Source organism: Pollachius pollachius (assembly GCF_949987615.1).
Source record: "Pollachius pollachius genome assembly, chromosome: 4".
Lineage (NCBI taxonomy): Eukaryota > Metazoa > Chordata > Actinopteri > Gadiformes > Gadidae > Pollachius > Pollachius pollachius.
The window spans coordinates 14,588,917-14,605,718 of record NC_136937.1 but is presented as its reverse complement, the minus strand read 5'-3'; the positions used below and the strand labels follow the sequence as shown (position 1 = coordinate 14,605,718).

The 16,802-nt window shown below is 41.2% G+C and overlaps 1 protein-coding gene across 2 annotated transcripts; it reads left to right on the top strand.

Moving 5' to 3' along the window:
* The first annotated feature begins 1,760 nt into the window (after positions 1–1,760).
* fyb1b (FYN binding protein 1 b) lies at positions 1,761–16,523 on the top strand. Of its 2 annotated transcripts, XM_079734110.1 has the most exons (19): positions 1,761–1,954; positions 4,146–5,169; positions 6,948–7,077; positions 7,471–7,544; positions 8,926–8,948; positions 9,226–9,278; positions 9,662–9,791; positions 10,240–10,399; positions 10,834–10,969; positions 12,604–12,623; positions 12,763–12,835; positions 13,248–13,331; positions 13,749–13,789; positions 14,133–14,205; positions 14,459–14,546; positions 14,735–14,897; positions 15,349–15,382; positions 15,488–15,519; positions 15,652–16,523. In XM_079734110.1, the coding sequence occupies exons 1-19, from the start codon at positions 1,952–1,954 to the stop codon at positions 15,672–15,674; spliced, it is 2,364 nt and encodes a 787-aa protein (XP_079590236.1). In that variant the 5' UTR covers positions 1,761–1,951; the 3' UTR covers positions 15,675–16,523. The 2 variants fall into 2 exon arrangements, with proteins under 2 accessions (XP_079590236.1, XP_079590237.1); XM_079734111.1 differs by lacking the exon at positions 13,248–13,331.
* The last annotated feature ends 279 nt before the right edge of the window (positions 16,524–16,802 follow it).

Sequence of the window (16,802 nt, the reverse complement as noted above, 5' to 3'; positions counted from 1 at the left end):
CATAAAACAAGTGTTATATAGCTTGCGTTATGCTTTGAAACTATTGTGACTTTTATACCAAACTAACTTAGTTCGAAGGCACAATTTGCTATCAAATGTGCACTATATCGCAAATGGTATGCAACATTAACAGCACATATATTATACAATGGGTTTGTTCATTGCAATTTGTTCATGTGATCCATTATTGTATTTAAATATAGCCACTAAAAAATATCCAGAAATGTAAAGAGGTCGATTTATTTTCCTACTGCATCATTCTATTAAAAAAACAACAACAAAATGTACATTTATAGTGTATCTCCAAATGCAATAGTATTTAATAATCAAGGTTCTCTGGATGTTTTTGCGTGGCTCATAGACAATCCACAACTATATTCAAAGTGCGGCTCTTGTAAACATACAATGACTAGATTTAAAGTTAAACTCATGTTTACAATCCGACACTTTGTTTGGAAATAAAGAGGTGGGACGAAGGGACACTAATAATCTATACACAAGTGACGTTCTTATGCTTCCTTTGATGGCCACTAGTTGGCGGTATTTCACACAAATCCTATTTACCATACACCAGACATTTAAAAGTCTTGTCATCATTAGATGGCACTGGATTTAACATTTATTTGCCCAGCTGATGAGAAAGTAGGCAAATGAATAGTTATAATCACTCAGAAATGATTTTATAAATGTGTTGACAAATTATTTGTGCATCTCAAACTTACTACATGCTCACATAAAAGGTGCTTTATTGTTAATTTATGTTACTTGATGTGTATGGCATATACTTTTTGACCAATCAAGTGCAGATCTAAGACAAGAGAATACATCCACATAGCATTACAGAACTGTATCCAAACATTCATCGCTTAGTAAAGTAAACCGTTTAGCAAACACATCAGAAAAAGCTTTACTTATTCCTATGAGCATAATGATATGTGACGGTTTCCAATACGTTATGCACTTCATTTATGAAGAGGCTAAATTTAGATGGCAGAGGGACAATGAAAGAGGAAGGGGAATCTTCAGTAATAGTGCAAGGCAACCCAGACACAAACATTGCCTAACAGTCGTCTCATTGCTATCACTTAGCCCTGCCATGTTGGACTGGGGATTAGCTCATCGGTCCAGGTCACTTTAATTATTCACTTAGGGTTGCCCCAGGAAGTAATGCATCAATACTTCGGTCTATCATTAACTTAAGATGACACTTTTAATTATTTTCAACCACAGGTCTTTTAATACTTGTTTGAGTCAATACTTTTTTATTTTGACACATTGTTTTCATTATTTAATAAATTCATATTTGTGAGGGGGGTCCAACAATATATGAGGGTGAGAATATTTCCTAACGATAACGGCAACATGAGAACTATAAAGATTATAAATATTTTTGAAAAGGAAAAGTGTCTGTGCATGACATTCAATGACGATGTTAATGATTAGGCACATTTCTGGTATACGCAAATACTGCTGATGAACATGGAGAGATAAGAGGTTGTGAGACCTGCACACTCATGCACACAACCCCCCCCCCCCACACACACACACACACACACACAAACACACACACGCATACACACACACACACACACACACACACACACACACACACACACACATACACACACACACACACACACACACACACACACACACACAATGCATTCACATACAATCTGTGGAGAGAGGAAGTAGATAGTAATTAGCATTGCCCCTATTGCACACATAGATACACACAGATACAAACAGAGACTCTGACATTCAGGCTCAGATGTAGACCTCAGTTGTTGCTGTTGTATTTCTCCTCCTTTATCTGTGTGTGTATGGGCGTGTGTTTGTGTGTGTATTTGTGTCTGTGTGTGGGCCTTTATGACAACCTTGGTAACTCATTCACGCTCACACACTCATCAGCACTCTCTCACAGAAGTCTGGGATTATTGCCGTCCTGAAAATGGTGAGTACCAACAGGACTTATTATGGTCTGTCTCTGTAGCTTCCCAGCGTTGAGGAATGGCACCACATCGGTTTGATGGAACATTATGAGTTTTCATGGATATGTGAACAAGCGTGAGGTTTCTTCAAAACTTGCCCTGGGTTTCATCTGGTGTGAAAGTTGTAATCTGATGCACTTCAGTAACGAGTAACCATTGACTTATGTTTACTTAGTCGATCAGGCAATTGCTTGTGTTTGTATTCCACCTGTATTCAACTATTTTATTTCCGTATATCATTTTTGTATGCATTTTAAACAGAGATAATTATCCTCATTTACTTTTCTAAATACGTTTCTTATATGCTAGTAGATTTGGTTATTATCAGCTGAATACTATCTCAGTTTCGTGTACTTCATATAAGAAACATGTGTGGCATTTCCAAGGTTAAAGCATTAAATACTAAACTTAATTTGGTGTTGCTTTTGCATCTGAAAGCCTGAGGGTTAGTTCCTTGCTCAACAAAGTCGCCAGCCAGTAATGGAGAAGCAGCAGTGGAAGCAGTTGTTGTGTCAGCTGGATTGTGAAAGATAATGGTGAAAGCGTCTCTTTTCACCACATTGGAAAGACATCTAATGCTTCCTCTTTGTTGTAATGGTAAGCCAGTATCAGTCAGTCAGTATCAGCCTAGTTATAACCTCAGACAGATTAATGTTGTTGTTTGTTGTTGTTAGTTAATAAATTGCACATTTTTGATATTCTTACCATACATTACATGTTCTAATGTTTTGTAGATTTTTTTTTTTACTGGATACATTTTTTATTATTGTATGAAGTAAGAATGTAACATGTTGAATCACGCTGTCCTAGAAATGTGAGAAGCAAATTCACTGGAGTCCCTAGTGTATTGAATATTAATTTCTAAGTGGTGGCAAATAGAAGATATAAATGAAAGTGAAAGTATACAAATAGAGCAGATATACTTTAGCCAGGAACGATGATCGCCTGACCATTAGGTTGCAGAAGCTCTTTTTTTATCTTACATACAATGAACTGACGAACATTTGTGCACAGCATTGTGTATCGCTCTGAAACACTGCCCTGGTAACTTGGTAAACAGGTTTCTCGTTAATCAGGTGTTTCTGTATTAAATTACATTACATTTTGCATAGCCCTTAATCAAAGGTACAGCCTCAAAGGGCTTAACAGGCCAATTTATGACACCCCCCTCACCCTAGCCCCCCAGAGGACAAGAAAAAAGCTCTCTTACTCATTTTATAGGATACTACTACTACTACAACAACTACTATTACTACTACTACTACCACTATTACAACAACTACTATTACTACTACTACAACTACAACAACAACTACTACTACTACTACTACTACTACTACTTCTATAACTTTATACTGCATACATTTCAAATTACAGTTGTGCAAGTAGAAGTCATAGCATTTGACAGTACTGTAAAGTAGACTATTGCGGCAGTCTGTCAATGTTCCTAGAAACATTGCGTTGGATCATTTTGGGTTAACCACTGTTTGGACACAGCAGCAGAACAAAACAATTATTTTCTCAATACATGGCCTGCTGTGTTGATGCTGTCAGAAATGGAGGCCTACATGAGCATTTATGCAGGTGACTTTAAATACAACGCAAGTAGATCAATACTTCATTGGTTGTACTCAATCCACAGCAGTGTGACGCACTGGTGCAGTTTTCAATTCTATGGTGTGAATAAGGCAAGTCACTGTAGTCTTTCCCCCTTTATCTTTACTTCCTTCTCTTCTGAAGCCTCATTCAAACTAGCCTTGATTAAGTAAATAAAGCATGAATTCGCCTTCTGTGCTGATTCAACTAGCTTCTTTGTACTCTTTTTGAGTACAAAGTGTAAAAGAGTACACAGGTGTGCAGTGAATACTTACCGCAAACCAAAGTAGGTAATTCAATGTAAAAACAAAACGTGGCTGCCATTAGTTTGATTCTTCTTGTTTCAGTCTTTATTTATAATATCGCCTTTTTTAGGTGAATCATGAAAAAACACCAGATCCTGTATTTTAGGATGTTGATGGTTGCGATTCGACCATTTAATAATCACTCGACAAAAGCCATGACCGCCTTCCTCTTTGTGAATAACCCGACGTCCTGGGAAGTGAACTATCACGCAGCACTAACACTAACTGAAACAACTCTACATTTTTCCACTAGGAATCAGATGTGAAAGCCATCAGGGCTCGCTTCCAGGCCGCCAGCCCCCAGACAGACAGCACAGGGTCTCCCTCTCATCCTGGACGTCTCAGGACGCCCTTACACCCCACCCTGTCCTCCGGCTCCTCCTCCCCCTCCTCCTCCACCTCCTCCTCCACCTCCTCCTCCACTTCCCCCTTCTTGCTGCCCAAGAAGCCTAGCTCTGATGGCCCCTCCAGCGGACCCCTTCCTCCAAAACCCGCTTTCCCTAAACCCTCGTCCACCTCCTCCTGCAAAGGTGCTCCACGTGGAGGCCAGGAGACGACCAAGGCTCTGGCCGGCCGCTTCTCCGTGCCCCAGGAGGACCACAGCGGCAGCAGCAGCAGCAGCAGCAAGCCCTTTCCACGCGGCAACCCCGAGCCCACACCCCCCAAACCCAAACTCCCCGTCCAGAAGCCCCCCGTCAGTGCCCCCCTCCCTGAGTCGCGACCCGCCTTCCACAAGCCGCCCCCTGTGATGCCCACGACCGCCAAGCCCTCCTGGGTGAGAGACAGCGGCGGCGACGGCATTGCTGGTGGTAAAGCCTCCAATCACGGCAGCCCTATGTCCAAGGCGCCCCCCACGCAGCAGAAACCGAGCAGCGCCGTCACGAAGACATGGCTGCACGCCGAGGACGCCAAAGCGGAGTCCGAGAGCAAAAACTTCAACACCTCGGCCTCCCGGCTGCCCATGGGCTTCACCATCGCCCCCATCAGCGCTTCCGGGGCGATGGCGATGGAGAAGATGAAGCCGAACCCGCCGGACGCGGCGGACGCTAAGAATTCCACCCCTCGTCCGAAGCCTCTGGCCAATAAGAAGCCTAGTAGTTTCATCAGGAGGAACTTGGACTCCCATCCGGCTCCTCAGCAAAACGGGGGGGATCCGGACGGGGCACCCAGGAGGAACCCCCTGCCCAACCCCCTGCTGCTCGGCCCGCCGCCCGCCAAACCCAGCCGCCCGCCCCAGGTCAATCTGGACCGCTTCAGGGGACAGGCCAAAGCCCCTGGTCAGTGTTTTGTTTTAAACATTCTATACATTGTACATTATAGATTTTACATTATACTTTATACATTATATATTATAGAATATATTTTCTATATTATCTTATCATACACTATTTATTATGTATAATGTATTATGTGTTGCATTTTGTAAGCATTATATATTCTATAGTTTATAGTATGATCCAAATGTTTAGGCACAATGATGTGTTTTAATCATGTCTTAAAGCTACAGTGAATACCTGCTCATTAAAGAACAGGTAGGGGACAGCGGGCAGCATACCTGATTGGTTTGAGTGAATGTTCAATTTGCTAACGCAAGTGGGTTCTCCATGGAGATGGGAAATTAGAAATGCGATGGCGAACCAAAATAGATTTTGTTCGGTAATTAACATAATCTTGGACATGCAAAAAAGATCAGAAAAATAAGTGAGTTTTTGTCCACAATCATGAAATTTTGTTCTTGCAACTTGGCTGAACTTCGTTACGAAAGACGTTCCCTGCCTGCTTTATGCTTCTTCCTCTAGAAGGCCTGCAGGCCCACTGCTGACATTGGGGTTAGAATGGTGTTGTGCCTGCTGGTATTACAAATATTAAGACAAATGATGTTCACATGTGGAGCATTTCATCACCTTCTAGCTTATGCATTCTATAAATACAATCAAATACAAATGTGGAATAATACATTTAATACATAACCCATAATACAAGGAATAAATGATGAAAAAAGAGCCACTGATAAATCCGGTGGCGTTTGCATATTCCAACATCCCATTTGGAATGTTTTCTTTTCTATTTTTATAATTGTATATCTTAGGTCAGCAAAGTCAACACAGCAGGAAGCAAAACTAACACACAGTTTCAGGAACCCCCTAAGGATATTAGTCATAATAGTCTGAGTGTGCTTGTGTGTGTGTGTGCATGTGTTTTATTATAAGGTTATCCACAGTTTTCTTTTTTTTCGTATTGCTGACAATTAATCTCAGATCCTGATCACTAACATCACTAACGTCCTTAGACAAAGCATCAGTAGGTTTGATATAAAACCTGTGTAGACTGTAGGCAACTCTAGGAATACATTTTTTGCATTTGTCTAAAGACACCGCCATCCTATCACTTGTGTTGTTCACAATTTCAGGGTTGTGGTTTCTGCTAATGCATACACATGTGTGTTGGATTGAGTAATGGCAATAGACCAAGTTTATCTCTTTTCCGTTTACTCTTCAGATAACAATCAAGGCACTTATACTTACAAATGCCCCAATTGAGTTTTGAACAAGTAAGAGTGGTTTAATAAAAATGGTTGATGATAAACCCAGCAAAAACCTAAGAGGACCTTTAGAGGAAAACATTTTAGTTCATCAATTGCCCCCAACTTATACTTAAACAAGGTTAAGGAACGTGGCTTAACCAAGCCACGTTAAAGGTGACACATTATACCACCAGGTGTGAGTGTGATTAGCTGTTACAAGCCATGGAAAATCAATCTCTTTTGAAATCACAAGTGGGCTTGTCCACCTAGATGGATGGATCAGTCTACAAGCCTACCCAGTGGACTATAGCAAACGTTACTCATCTATCCGTCATACATCTAGGTGAAAACACACCCACTTGTGATGTCAGAAGTGGCGGATTTCCATAACGGCTATTAATGGCTAATCACACTCACACCTGGTGGTATAATGTGTCACCTTTAAGGTACCACAGTGGGGTCTTTCAGAAGTGGCCCCACTCTGCCATGTCACTGCCTATGATGACAAGGTTTTGTTTTGTGACATCACAGATCAGGGACCGGTCATCGTCCCGCCTCCACCAGCTTCTCACCCCAGTAACCAAAGCAACGGTGGTGTGACCCCGCCCTTATCCGCTCAGGCCATGGCTCCAAGTCTGCCACCCCGACACCCGGGGATTAGGTGTGCATAACACACACAGACACAAACAAATGCACATACGGATACATGTTCGTACACACTAACACACACACACACACACACACACACACACACACACACACACACACACACTCACACACACACACACACACACACACACACACACACACACACACACACACACACACACACACATACAAACACCAAAGTACCCAAGCACGCGTGCTCGTACACACTAATACATTAATGCACATACACACTCACAAACACACACACACACACACACACACACACACACACACACACACACACAGCAATGAACATACGCATGCACGCTCATGCATACACACATGCACACACACACAAAAGCTACGAGCATGACACGTATAACCAGATATTTTCTTCCTTTCATAGTGAACCGGATCCAGAGGAATACGATGATGTGGGCTTGATTACTACTGCTGGACCCCCACCACCCTCCACCGAAGGTACACACACACACACACACAAACCTCCAACGTCTCCCACAACAGATCCACACAACAAAAACACACACACACACACGCACACACACACACACACACACACACACACACACACACACACACACACACACAGATACAGGCAATCTCAGATGTGAACAAAACATATAAAAACATACAACATACAACAAAACATAACATATATATATATATAGAGAGAGAGAGAGAGAGAGAGAGAGAGAGAGAGAGAGAGAGAGAGAGAGAGAGAGAGAGAGAGAGAGGAGGAGCTCAACAAGACTGAGCTCCTCCTAATACCAGGGAAAGATTGCCCACACATGGACTTACTGGTCACTGTTGAGAACATCACTGTATCTCCTTCTCCAACTGCCAAAAACCTTGGTGTAGTGTTGGACAATCAGTTATGCTGCACCGCAAACATCACTGCGGTGGCCCGATCCTGCAGATTTGCACTTTACAACATCCGCAGGATCCGGCCCTTCCTCACAAGGGAAGCAGCTCAGCTTCTAGTCCAATCACTGGTCATCTCCTGCCTCGACTACTGCAACTCGCTCCTGGCTGGACTCCCTGCCTCTGCGATTAAACCCTTGCAGCGCATCCAGAATGCGGCAGCGCGCCTCGTGTTCAACCTACCAAAGTTCTCACATGTAACCCCCCTCTTCCGAGACCTCCACTGGCTCCCTGTAATCGCTCGCATCAGATTCAAGATGATGGTACTGGCATACAAGGCAGTCGATGGAACTGCCCCTGCCTACCTCCAAGCATTAGTAAAGCCACACACCCCAGCTCGATCCCTCCGCTCAACTACCTCAGCTGGACGTCTGGTACCGCCGTCGCTAAGAGCAAGCAAAAGTCGATCAGCGAAGTCACAACTTTTCTCTGTTTTGGGACCTCAGTGGTGGAACGAGTTCCCTACCGATTTCAGGATCGCAGAGTCGCTCACCAGCTTCCGCAAAAGACTCAAAACTCACCTGTTCAGAGTTCACCTCGACTCTGCATAGAAACCAATGCACAGCGACCATTGAATGTTGTACGTCCTGGCACTTGTACATTGCACTTATTCAAGGTACTTAATTGTGTAGCATCTACAGTAGCTGCTATCTTTGCTTTACACAGGGAATGGGTTAGCCTAGCGATTGTAATACTTGCACTTGGTTCTATGAACATCTTTACTGTACCGACAGCGATATATTGTTTCACTTCTTATGACAAATGTACTTATTGTAACAAATGCACTTATTGTAAGTCGCTTTGGATAAAAGCGTCTGCTAAATGCCCTCAATGTAAATGTAAATGTAGAGAGAGATGGCTGGTGTTTTAGGCTGATAATATTGTGTTAATGTGATGATTTAATGTTCTTTCCCTTTAGGTCGACCACGGCTCATACAAAAGGTAAAATTCTAAACACACTTTAAACACATTTATACGCACATTGAAATGCATGTTTACACACACTGACACACATTCCAGCTTAAATATGTAAACAGATGTCGTATTGTGTTGACAATACAACATGTAAATCACACTGCGTGAGATGAACAATACTATTGTTAATCAATTCAGTGAGAACAAAAAACCTTGCCACTCTTCAAATACAAACACACATACAAACCATGTTTCTGTTTGTGCTCTATCAGGTTCTATTATATTAATGTTATTTTATATTTAGCAACAAGAAGACGGGAGCGATGGTGAGACGTATGAAGAACTAGATGAACGATGGTGAGGACAAGTCTAACCTTTACCAGAGAAAGATATCTAATAATAGAATAATCCTGACACCCAATAGACCCTTGTCCCCAATGGGTCTGCTACTTCAGTGTACCAGGGCCACGGTCGTAGCCTGGAAACCACCCTGATCACCTGACCACACATTCTGTTCACTCCATCCTGATCACATGACCGCACACTCTGTTCATTCCATCCTGCTATGACCAGAAAAGAAACAGACCTGTGATAAGTTTGATGAGCAGTGGTATTTGTCCTATGATGAAAAGGGGTCTGTTGATCAATCCAAAAGTTTTTTCGTGCTTATGACAACACTATTGAGATACAATCACATGTAGACCGCTCGGCCTATCTCTCTCTCTCCTTTCGTCCAAAAGGGAAGCAGCAGACCTCCGAGAGCAAGAATTGAAAGAAAAGCAGAAGGAGGAGAAAAAGCGACTGGAAGCTGAAAAGAAAGAGCAGAAAGAGAGAGAGAAGAAGGAGAACGAGGCCCGCAAAAAGTTTAAAGTGGGGAAACATTTTTTTAGAATAACGCAATCGTCCTATTGTTCATTGTTATAGAAAAGTGCTTAATGAAACATGGCAGAACAGTATGTGACCACACGCTGTTACTAATAACAGCCTATAATAACAACTAATAGCGTGATATAGCATCATTAATAAAACTATCATCGGTTTATTAATGAAAATGTGCACCTCAGATGTTGCTCATGTATTTCTCCTTCTTTATCTGTGTGTGCGTGTGTTTCGGCGTGTGTGTGTGCGTGTGTGTGTATGTGTGTGCATATGTGTGCATACGTGTGTGCCTGTGTGCGTCTGTGTGTGCCTACATGTGTGTGCATGTGTACGTGTACGTGTATGTGCATGTGTATGCGTGCATACGTGTGTGCGTGTGTGTGTCTGTGTTTGTGTGTTTGTCTCCATGTGTGTGTGTGTGTGTGCGTGTGTGTCCCAGCTTGTGGGCCCCCTTGAGAAGATGCACCAGGTCAAGGTGTTGGTGGAATGCAAGGGCAGTAAGACGGACCTGGCCCTGAAGAAGGGGGACTGTGTGGACATCATTCGTGTCCAGGACAACCCAGAGGGGAAGTGGCTGGGTCAGCTGGCAAATGGCTCCAGTAGGTTTCATCTCTCTTCACTTATAACCAATGACTTTTATGTAGAGCTGTTTTATATATTGCCATGCTAACAATCAATGCACTCATGGGCGCCATTCTAAACAAATAACAAATATAATAACATATGTAAAATATCTTAGTTATTTTATTTTTATTTGAGGATTTATGTTTTTGAGAAGACATGTATCCCCATTTATCTGTCACTTTCTCTCCGATTCTCTCTCCCTCTCCCTCTCTCTCCCTCTTTCTCTCGCTCTTTCTCACTAACTCTTTCCCTCTCTTTCCCCCCCCCTCTCTCTCTCTCTCTCTCTCTCCCATTCACTTTTTCCCTCTCCCTCTCTACCCCACTACCCCATATGTCTCTCTCTCTCTCTCTCTCTCTCTCTCTCTCTCTCCCACTATTCCCTATGTCTCTCTCTCGCTCTCTGCTCCAGTCGGCTATCTGAAGAACGACTGTGTGGAAGTGGACCTGCAGAGTTGGAAGCAGCAGCAGGGCCAACAGCCTCACCAGGAGATTGATGATCAGGAGGTTTACGACGATGTGGACGTCTCCAACAACCTCCCCGACAGGTAACCCACGATCTACCCCAGTGTTTTTCAACCCGTGGTCCGCGCACCACCGGTGGTAGGCGAGGGTACTACAGGTGGTATTTGGGGTTTTATTCTTGAGGAAACTACTTTACAAAAATTGCAACATTTATTACAGTTTTTCTTAATCGTTAAACACATTTTCTGAAACTATCGCTCAATTTCTCAAAACTCTAAACACAAACCTGCGAAGAGTTAATCATTTTGTCAAAACTACACAAATTCCTACATACATACACGTACATATAGTATAAAGACTGTTGCCATATTGTAATACAATACTGTGAATATATCATATAAGTATTGCCTTGACACAATCGTATCAGAATAGGATACAATGCATATTTGTCTATCCAATGAGCTCCAATGGGCTAAATTCACAATCCCAGCTTCCCAGAGTCATACTGTACACCTATAGTTGATGCTGCAACATTGTTCTGACAATACACCAATGTTACCTATTTTGGTAAATTACAGTACACTAATTGCACTGATAAGTAAAAGGAAAAAACACTACAGTAAGAAAATGTTTAGACTGTCTTTCGGGGGATGTAATGATGAAATCAGTACAAGTACAAAAAGGTAACACCAAATATATATTTTTTTAATGTAATACAGTAAAATCTTCCGCTGAACTGACTGCATAAAAAGCTTTTCGTAGGCCAACAAAAAATAAAAATAAGAATATAAATGAGGTGAAACAGATCTAGATGTAAATCAGTATCCCCCCTTTCAAACCTGACCAGACCAAAGGACCATATCTACAACACCTGTAGAGCTCACCGAGTCCTCTTTTATGCTCTGACACATGATTGAAGTGTTTTGCCAGTTGAGTTTGAACAGGTGAGAAGTGAGTTAGACTTATTGGTAATTAGTTGTTGCATTTTGAAGGCCAGTGTGATCCAGGTAAACGAAATGTGCTAAATGATGAGATTTGTGCTTAGAGTTTATCAAAAATGTGAAAACAGTGGAATTGTGCTTAGAGTTTAGCAGTCTGGAGTCTTGTAGTTGATACATGAGCTTCAAGTTTTCAGAATTGTGTGCATACTTACATTTTTTGTGTGTATACAATCAAGAAAAACTGTAAGGTCTTTGAAAATGATGTGGCTGTTGTATTATAAATATTGTTCAGTAAATTAAATAACATTTTTTATTATTTCCAAAATAGTTGTTGGTGCATTCAATGATTTTCTTCCATTGAAAGGTTATGCATAGATTTTTTGTGTTTTCTGTTTTTATTGTGTCATTTGTGTTTGCTAGATTAACACACAAAAGCAGCGTTGCTGACTTTATTTTCATCGAAGTTTTCCCTTGGCCACGGCTTATTTGCAGGAATAATTGTTGAAAAGCGGGTGCTGGCACTCTTTGCTCAGCCGCTGCATGTGTTTTTATCTACTTTATACCATTTGCATATAAGGTAGAATGCCAAAGGTCTTTATGACAATTTAGTGGTACAGCTAAAGTCAAAGGTCAAGCCTACAACCCTCCTCACCAGACTGATGCTAAATGTAGCATGTAGCATCGGAATGAAGGTGATTTGGATGCGTAAAATTTGGATCGAAAAAATAAGGGAATATTTACATTAACATGTGGTTTATGTTTTGTTGTTGCAACAGTGGGATCAGAGGATCAAGAGGTATGTTGTACATCCATGCATCTTTGTCTCCTTCGTATCTGTGTCCTGATTCATAGAGACTGTAGAACTGAGTAACATGACAAGCTGATATATTTCTTCAGACTACTTTGATGGTTGACCTCTTATTTACCGTCTGCAGTCATTTTACCGCCGCCACCAGACGACGCTGAGGAGATATATGACGATGCTATAGATGCCAGTCTGGACGTCAGGTGAGGAGTGTTGAATCAACAGAAATAATACTGTCACATTTTTTTCAATGGCCTTCAGTTTACTCTTCCAGTGCTTCAAACCATGTTGTTTTTAAGTTACAGAAAACACTTTTAAACCTAATATTAATGCTACTACCTACATTAGCTAGATACATCTAGTTGTGAAATGGAAAAAAAACATAATTCAATAATTCATTGAATAAGAGTATGCACGGCAGTAAAAGCTAGTGAACTGCAAGTACATTAAAATAACTAGTATAGAGGAATAAACATGGAAAATAGTTTTTGAGAAGTTGCAGTAAAGAGCTTAATTAGTTATTTTCTATTGATGAGCTAATGTAAAAAGCCTATGATAGAAAGAATAAAGACGCTCTACCCATTAACTCCCTCTTGGTCGGCCTTGCTCTTTAAGCGTTTCGGAAGCTCCAAAGTCTTCTCCAAAGGCTCTACTTCTACGGATGTTTGAGAAGAAGAAACCTGCTGCTGGCACAAAAGAGTAAAACGTCCTCTGTAGTCAGACGATAATGAGCTAACATAGCTAACAACACGGCCCAATTGGCACTAATCATCAGCTTACCACTTACACAACTCCACTCTTCTCTTGAGCTAACTCTCCTTAACCGATCAATTTCGCCAATGCTAACACTGAATGTGGTGATATTACTTTGTAATACCTGCCGGCCTGTTGTGGTGTCACCAATCAGACCATGGGTGAAATCTTGCTGCTTGACCAATCAGAACAGATGGAATCGTTCTGAATTATTTCCTTTATTTGATTCTAAAATTAATATTTCTATATAATATGATAATTAACTTTTACTTCTGATTAGTGGTGTAACTATTTGCTGTAAATATGCCATAATGAGTGATTAACATTCATAATGTATAAAATAAACATATTGTTTTCTGCCAGAGTGCCTCCACCCAGCCAGTTCACTGCGAAAGGACAACCAGGTAAGAAAATTTGATTAAATCTTTCACTCAAAAACATTTGTGATATGCCATCACCTTTTGTAGAAGTATTTCTACAGGTTTGAATTTTGTCAACAGTCTCTCCTTAAACTGTCTCTTATCTGGGGACTGCGGACAACTTCTTTATTATCCCTGTGTGGGTCTCCTGTTTCCCGTACCAGTATGCTAGCTCTCCTAGAACACAGAGTCACACATATTACAAACCGTACAGTACAACCACACCTTAGCAGCCACGCCCTGTTGCCTGAGGAGGACAACATAGATGTTCAAAAACTCACAGGATTCTGCCAAACAGCAAACCTTTGTCTTCATTTGTTGGATAAAGGAGCATTGATCGATGATGAAATCTACGACGATATTGACTCACAGGTGGTTCCTCCTCCCCTTCCGGTCAGCAGGTAAGGCGTCGATGTTGATGCTGGTGATCTAATCTGCTGTGTGTCTTACATTGCCTCGAAACTCAGTGTGTCATACAGAGGCCGGCGTAGGAAACCAGCAACAGATATTCTGACGGAACATTTCACTCGCTAAAAGACGACTATTGCTTTTTTATCAGTTACAGTCAAATTATAGCTATTAAATTTTAACTCAAGCACCTTTAACGGACATACTTTGATAGTGATATAAAAAAAACTTTTTTTTGTATTTCAGTCATCCAAAATCTAAGATGGAGGAAATCGATCCAAAGCGACAGAAAAAGTTGGAAAAAGAGGAAAAGGAATTCAGAAAAAAGTTTAAAGTGTGTCACTTTATAAGCTATTGCTTCTACTGTTACTGTTGTTCTTAATACCAATCATAACAATACTATCACTCACTCACTATTGCCTCTTAAGTTTTGGACCCTTTGGAAATGTTCTCCACGTACACTATCACCTAAAACAAGGTTCACCAAATTAATCTCATCAACGTGTCTTGTGTCCTGTTCAGTATGAAGGGGAGATTCAGGTTCTTTACCAGGTGACCATCATCCCCACGTTAACGCTGAAGAAGCTTAGTGGGAAAGATCTGCCGGTGAAACCCGGGGAGACACTTGATGTCATCGTGAAAGCCGTGGATAACAAACTTGTTTGCCGCAACGAAGAGGGAAAATGTGAGCGGGCTACCGTCGTTTGTATGTTGTGTACTGGAGCAGCCGATAACATGTGTCTGTTTGCCCGTCAGTAACTCTTTTTGATTGTACATTCATTTCTTCTGTAACCTCATTATACCACATGATATTAAAGCTGACATTAGTACCTCATTGGACCACCCATTTGCATTGCTAGCACCAGTTTAGACTAGATTCTGCTCCTACACCCCATACCTTTATAAATGTAAGCTATACTTGGGTAAATCTGACCCTATAGGCATGGCTTATGAACCATGCAGCCCCAACCGATATAGACCAATCAATTTTACCCTGAATAAACAATCATGTTTAACCTTTACCAATCTTTGATTCATGCTGAGCCCACGAAACAATGATGGTGAAATGAACTACGCTTCCGCACTCTGCAAGATTGGAAAATAGCTTTTAACATCTCATCTGCTCTCTCTTCCAGTTGGCACCGTTCTAACCAGCCATATTGTCACGGAGTAAGTATGACACACGTGAATACATACATCACATGCAGGCTGAGGACTGTGATCTAATAATGAATCGACTCAACTAACTTGTTGATCTCACTGGTAACGTTTCAGCGATGGGGACATATATGACGACATTGGAGATGGTAGGTTTTAAACAGAAACAGATATATGCATATGTCATCCTATCATCACCAATATTTAGACTAATAAAGTATTTGTTAATAATGGTTACTTGTGAACACACAATTAATTCATGTCCCAATTGATTTTTTCAGAATGCATCTATGACAACGACTGAAGGAAGACAATAAACTGAGATTTATATTCGACAGGCTTTGTTGAATTATTACCTTTTGGTATAACTTGTTTTATGCTGTTTGATTATTTATTACGCGCAAAGATATTACAACCAATCACAAAAGCAGCAATCTAAGGCCCCGTCCAGACAGATTTTTTTTTTTTTTTGTTCGGAATCGTGTGGACGCCAGATACGCAAACGATGACGTCATCGCCCCCCCACCAGGGAGGGAACTTTGGAGTTCCGTCAAATTTGTTTTGTTTCATTTGATTTGTATTATTTTTGTAGCTTTAAATACAGCCCCTTGCTAAATTTAATTACTAACTTTACATTAAAAAGTATTCTCTGCTCAATCTAAAAAGTTTCTCCGCCTCGTCTTCTTCTTTTAATGGTGGAGAATCAGCGCCACACAGTGGCCCTGAATTTATACCATAGCGTTTCTACAGCTAGATGCGTTTTCGCAATGAGTCCGTCTTTATGGAGATATTCCTGAAACGCATCAAAGGAAAATGGAGGGGAAAAGGTTGTTGTCGCCAGTGTGGACGGGGCCTAAGGTAGAGCCGACACTTTTACAGTCTCACACAGTGAGACTGTATAAGTCTGACACTTGGTGTATCTGGGGAAGGAGATATTGTGTTTGTAGCAGTAAGCTACAAATGCAAAGACAAACACATTTGATACTTTAAAATAAATATTTATTGCTGAATATTATTTGCTGAATGCACCACCTGAAAAGTAACTAACAAAAGTGGGGTTGTTGTCACCCTTTTGAAATGTCCCAACATTATTGTGAATTTGGTTGATTTTGTCAGTTAACTTCCTGTTTGAAATAAAATTGTTTAAAGCTGCGTTTGACAATATGTTGACATGTCTGTTTCTTTAACCAGCCGCTATGCAGAAGTTGACACAGTTGAATGGCCCTAGGAGTCTCTTTCTTTATCCTCCTCCTGAAGTGTGCTCTGTCCAACACTCAACTCAAGGCCCAGTCCTTGGCCCTTTGTTATTCTCCATGTATACGTTACTGCTAGGTTCATCTGTTTCAATGGTTATGTTGATGAATCCCATCTCTATTTCTCATCCAACAACACAACTGGTCATAAAACAATCCTATCTCAAAGGGCCCCTATT

Excerpts from the sequence above, each read along its gene's own strand:
- fyb1b (XM_079734110.1), top strand. Across the intron at positions 7,545-8,925 it reads CCCACCACCCTCCACCGAAG|GTCGACCACGGCTCATACAA; the intron begins GTACACACACAC and ends CTTTCCCTTTAG. Across the intron at positions 14,898-15,348 it reads CCGCAACGAAGAGGGAAAAT|TTGGCACCGTTCTAACCAGC; the intron begins GTGAGCGGGCTA and ends TCTCTCTTCCAG.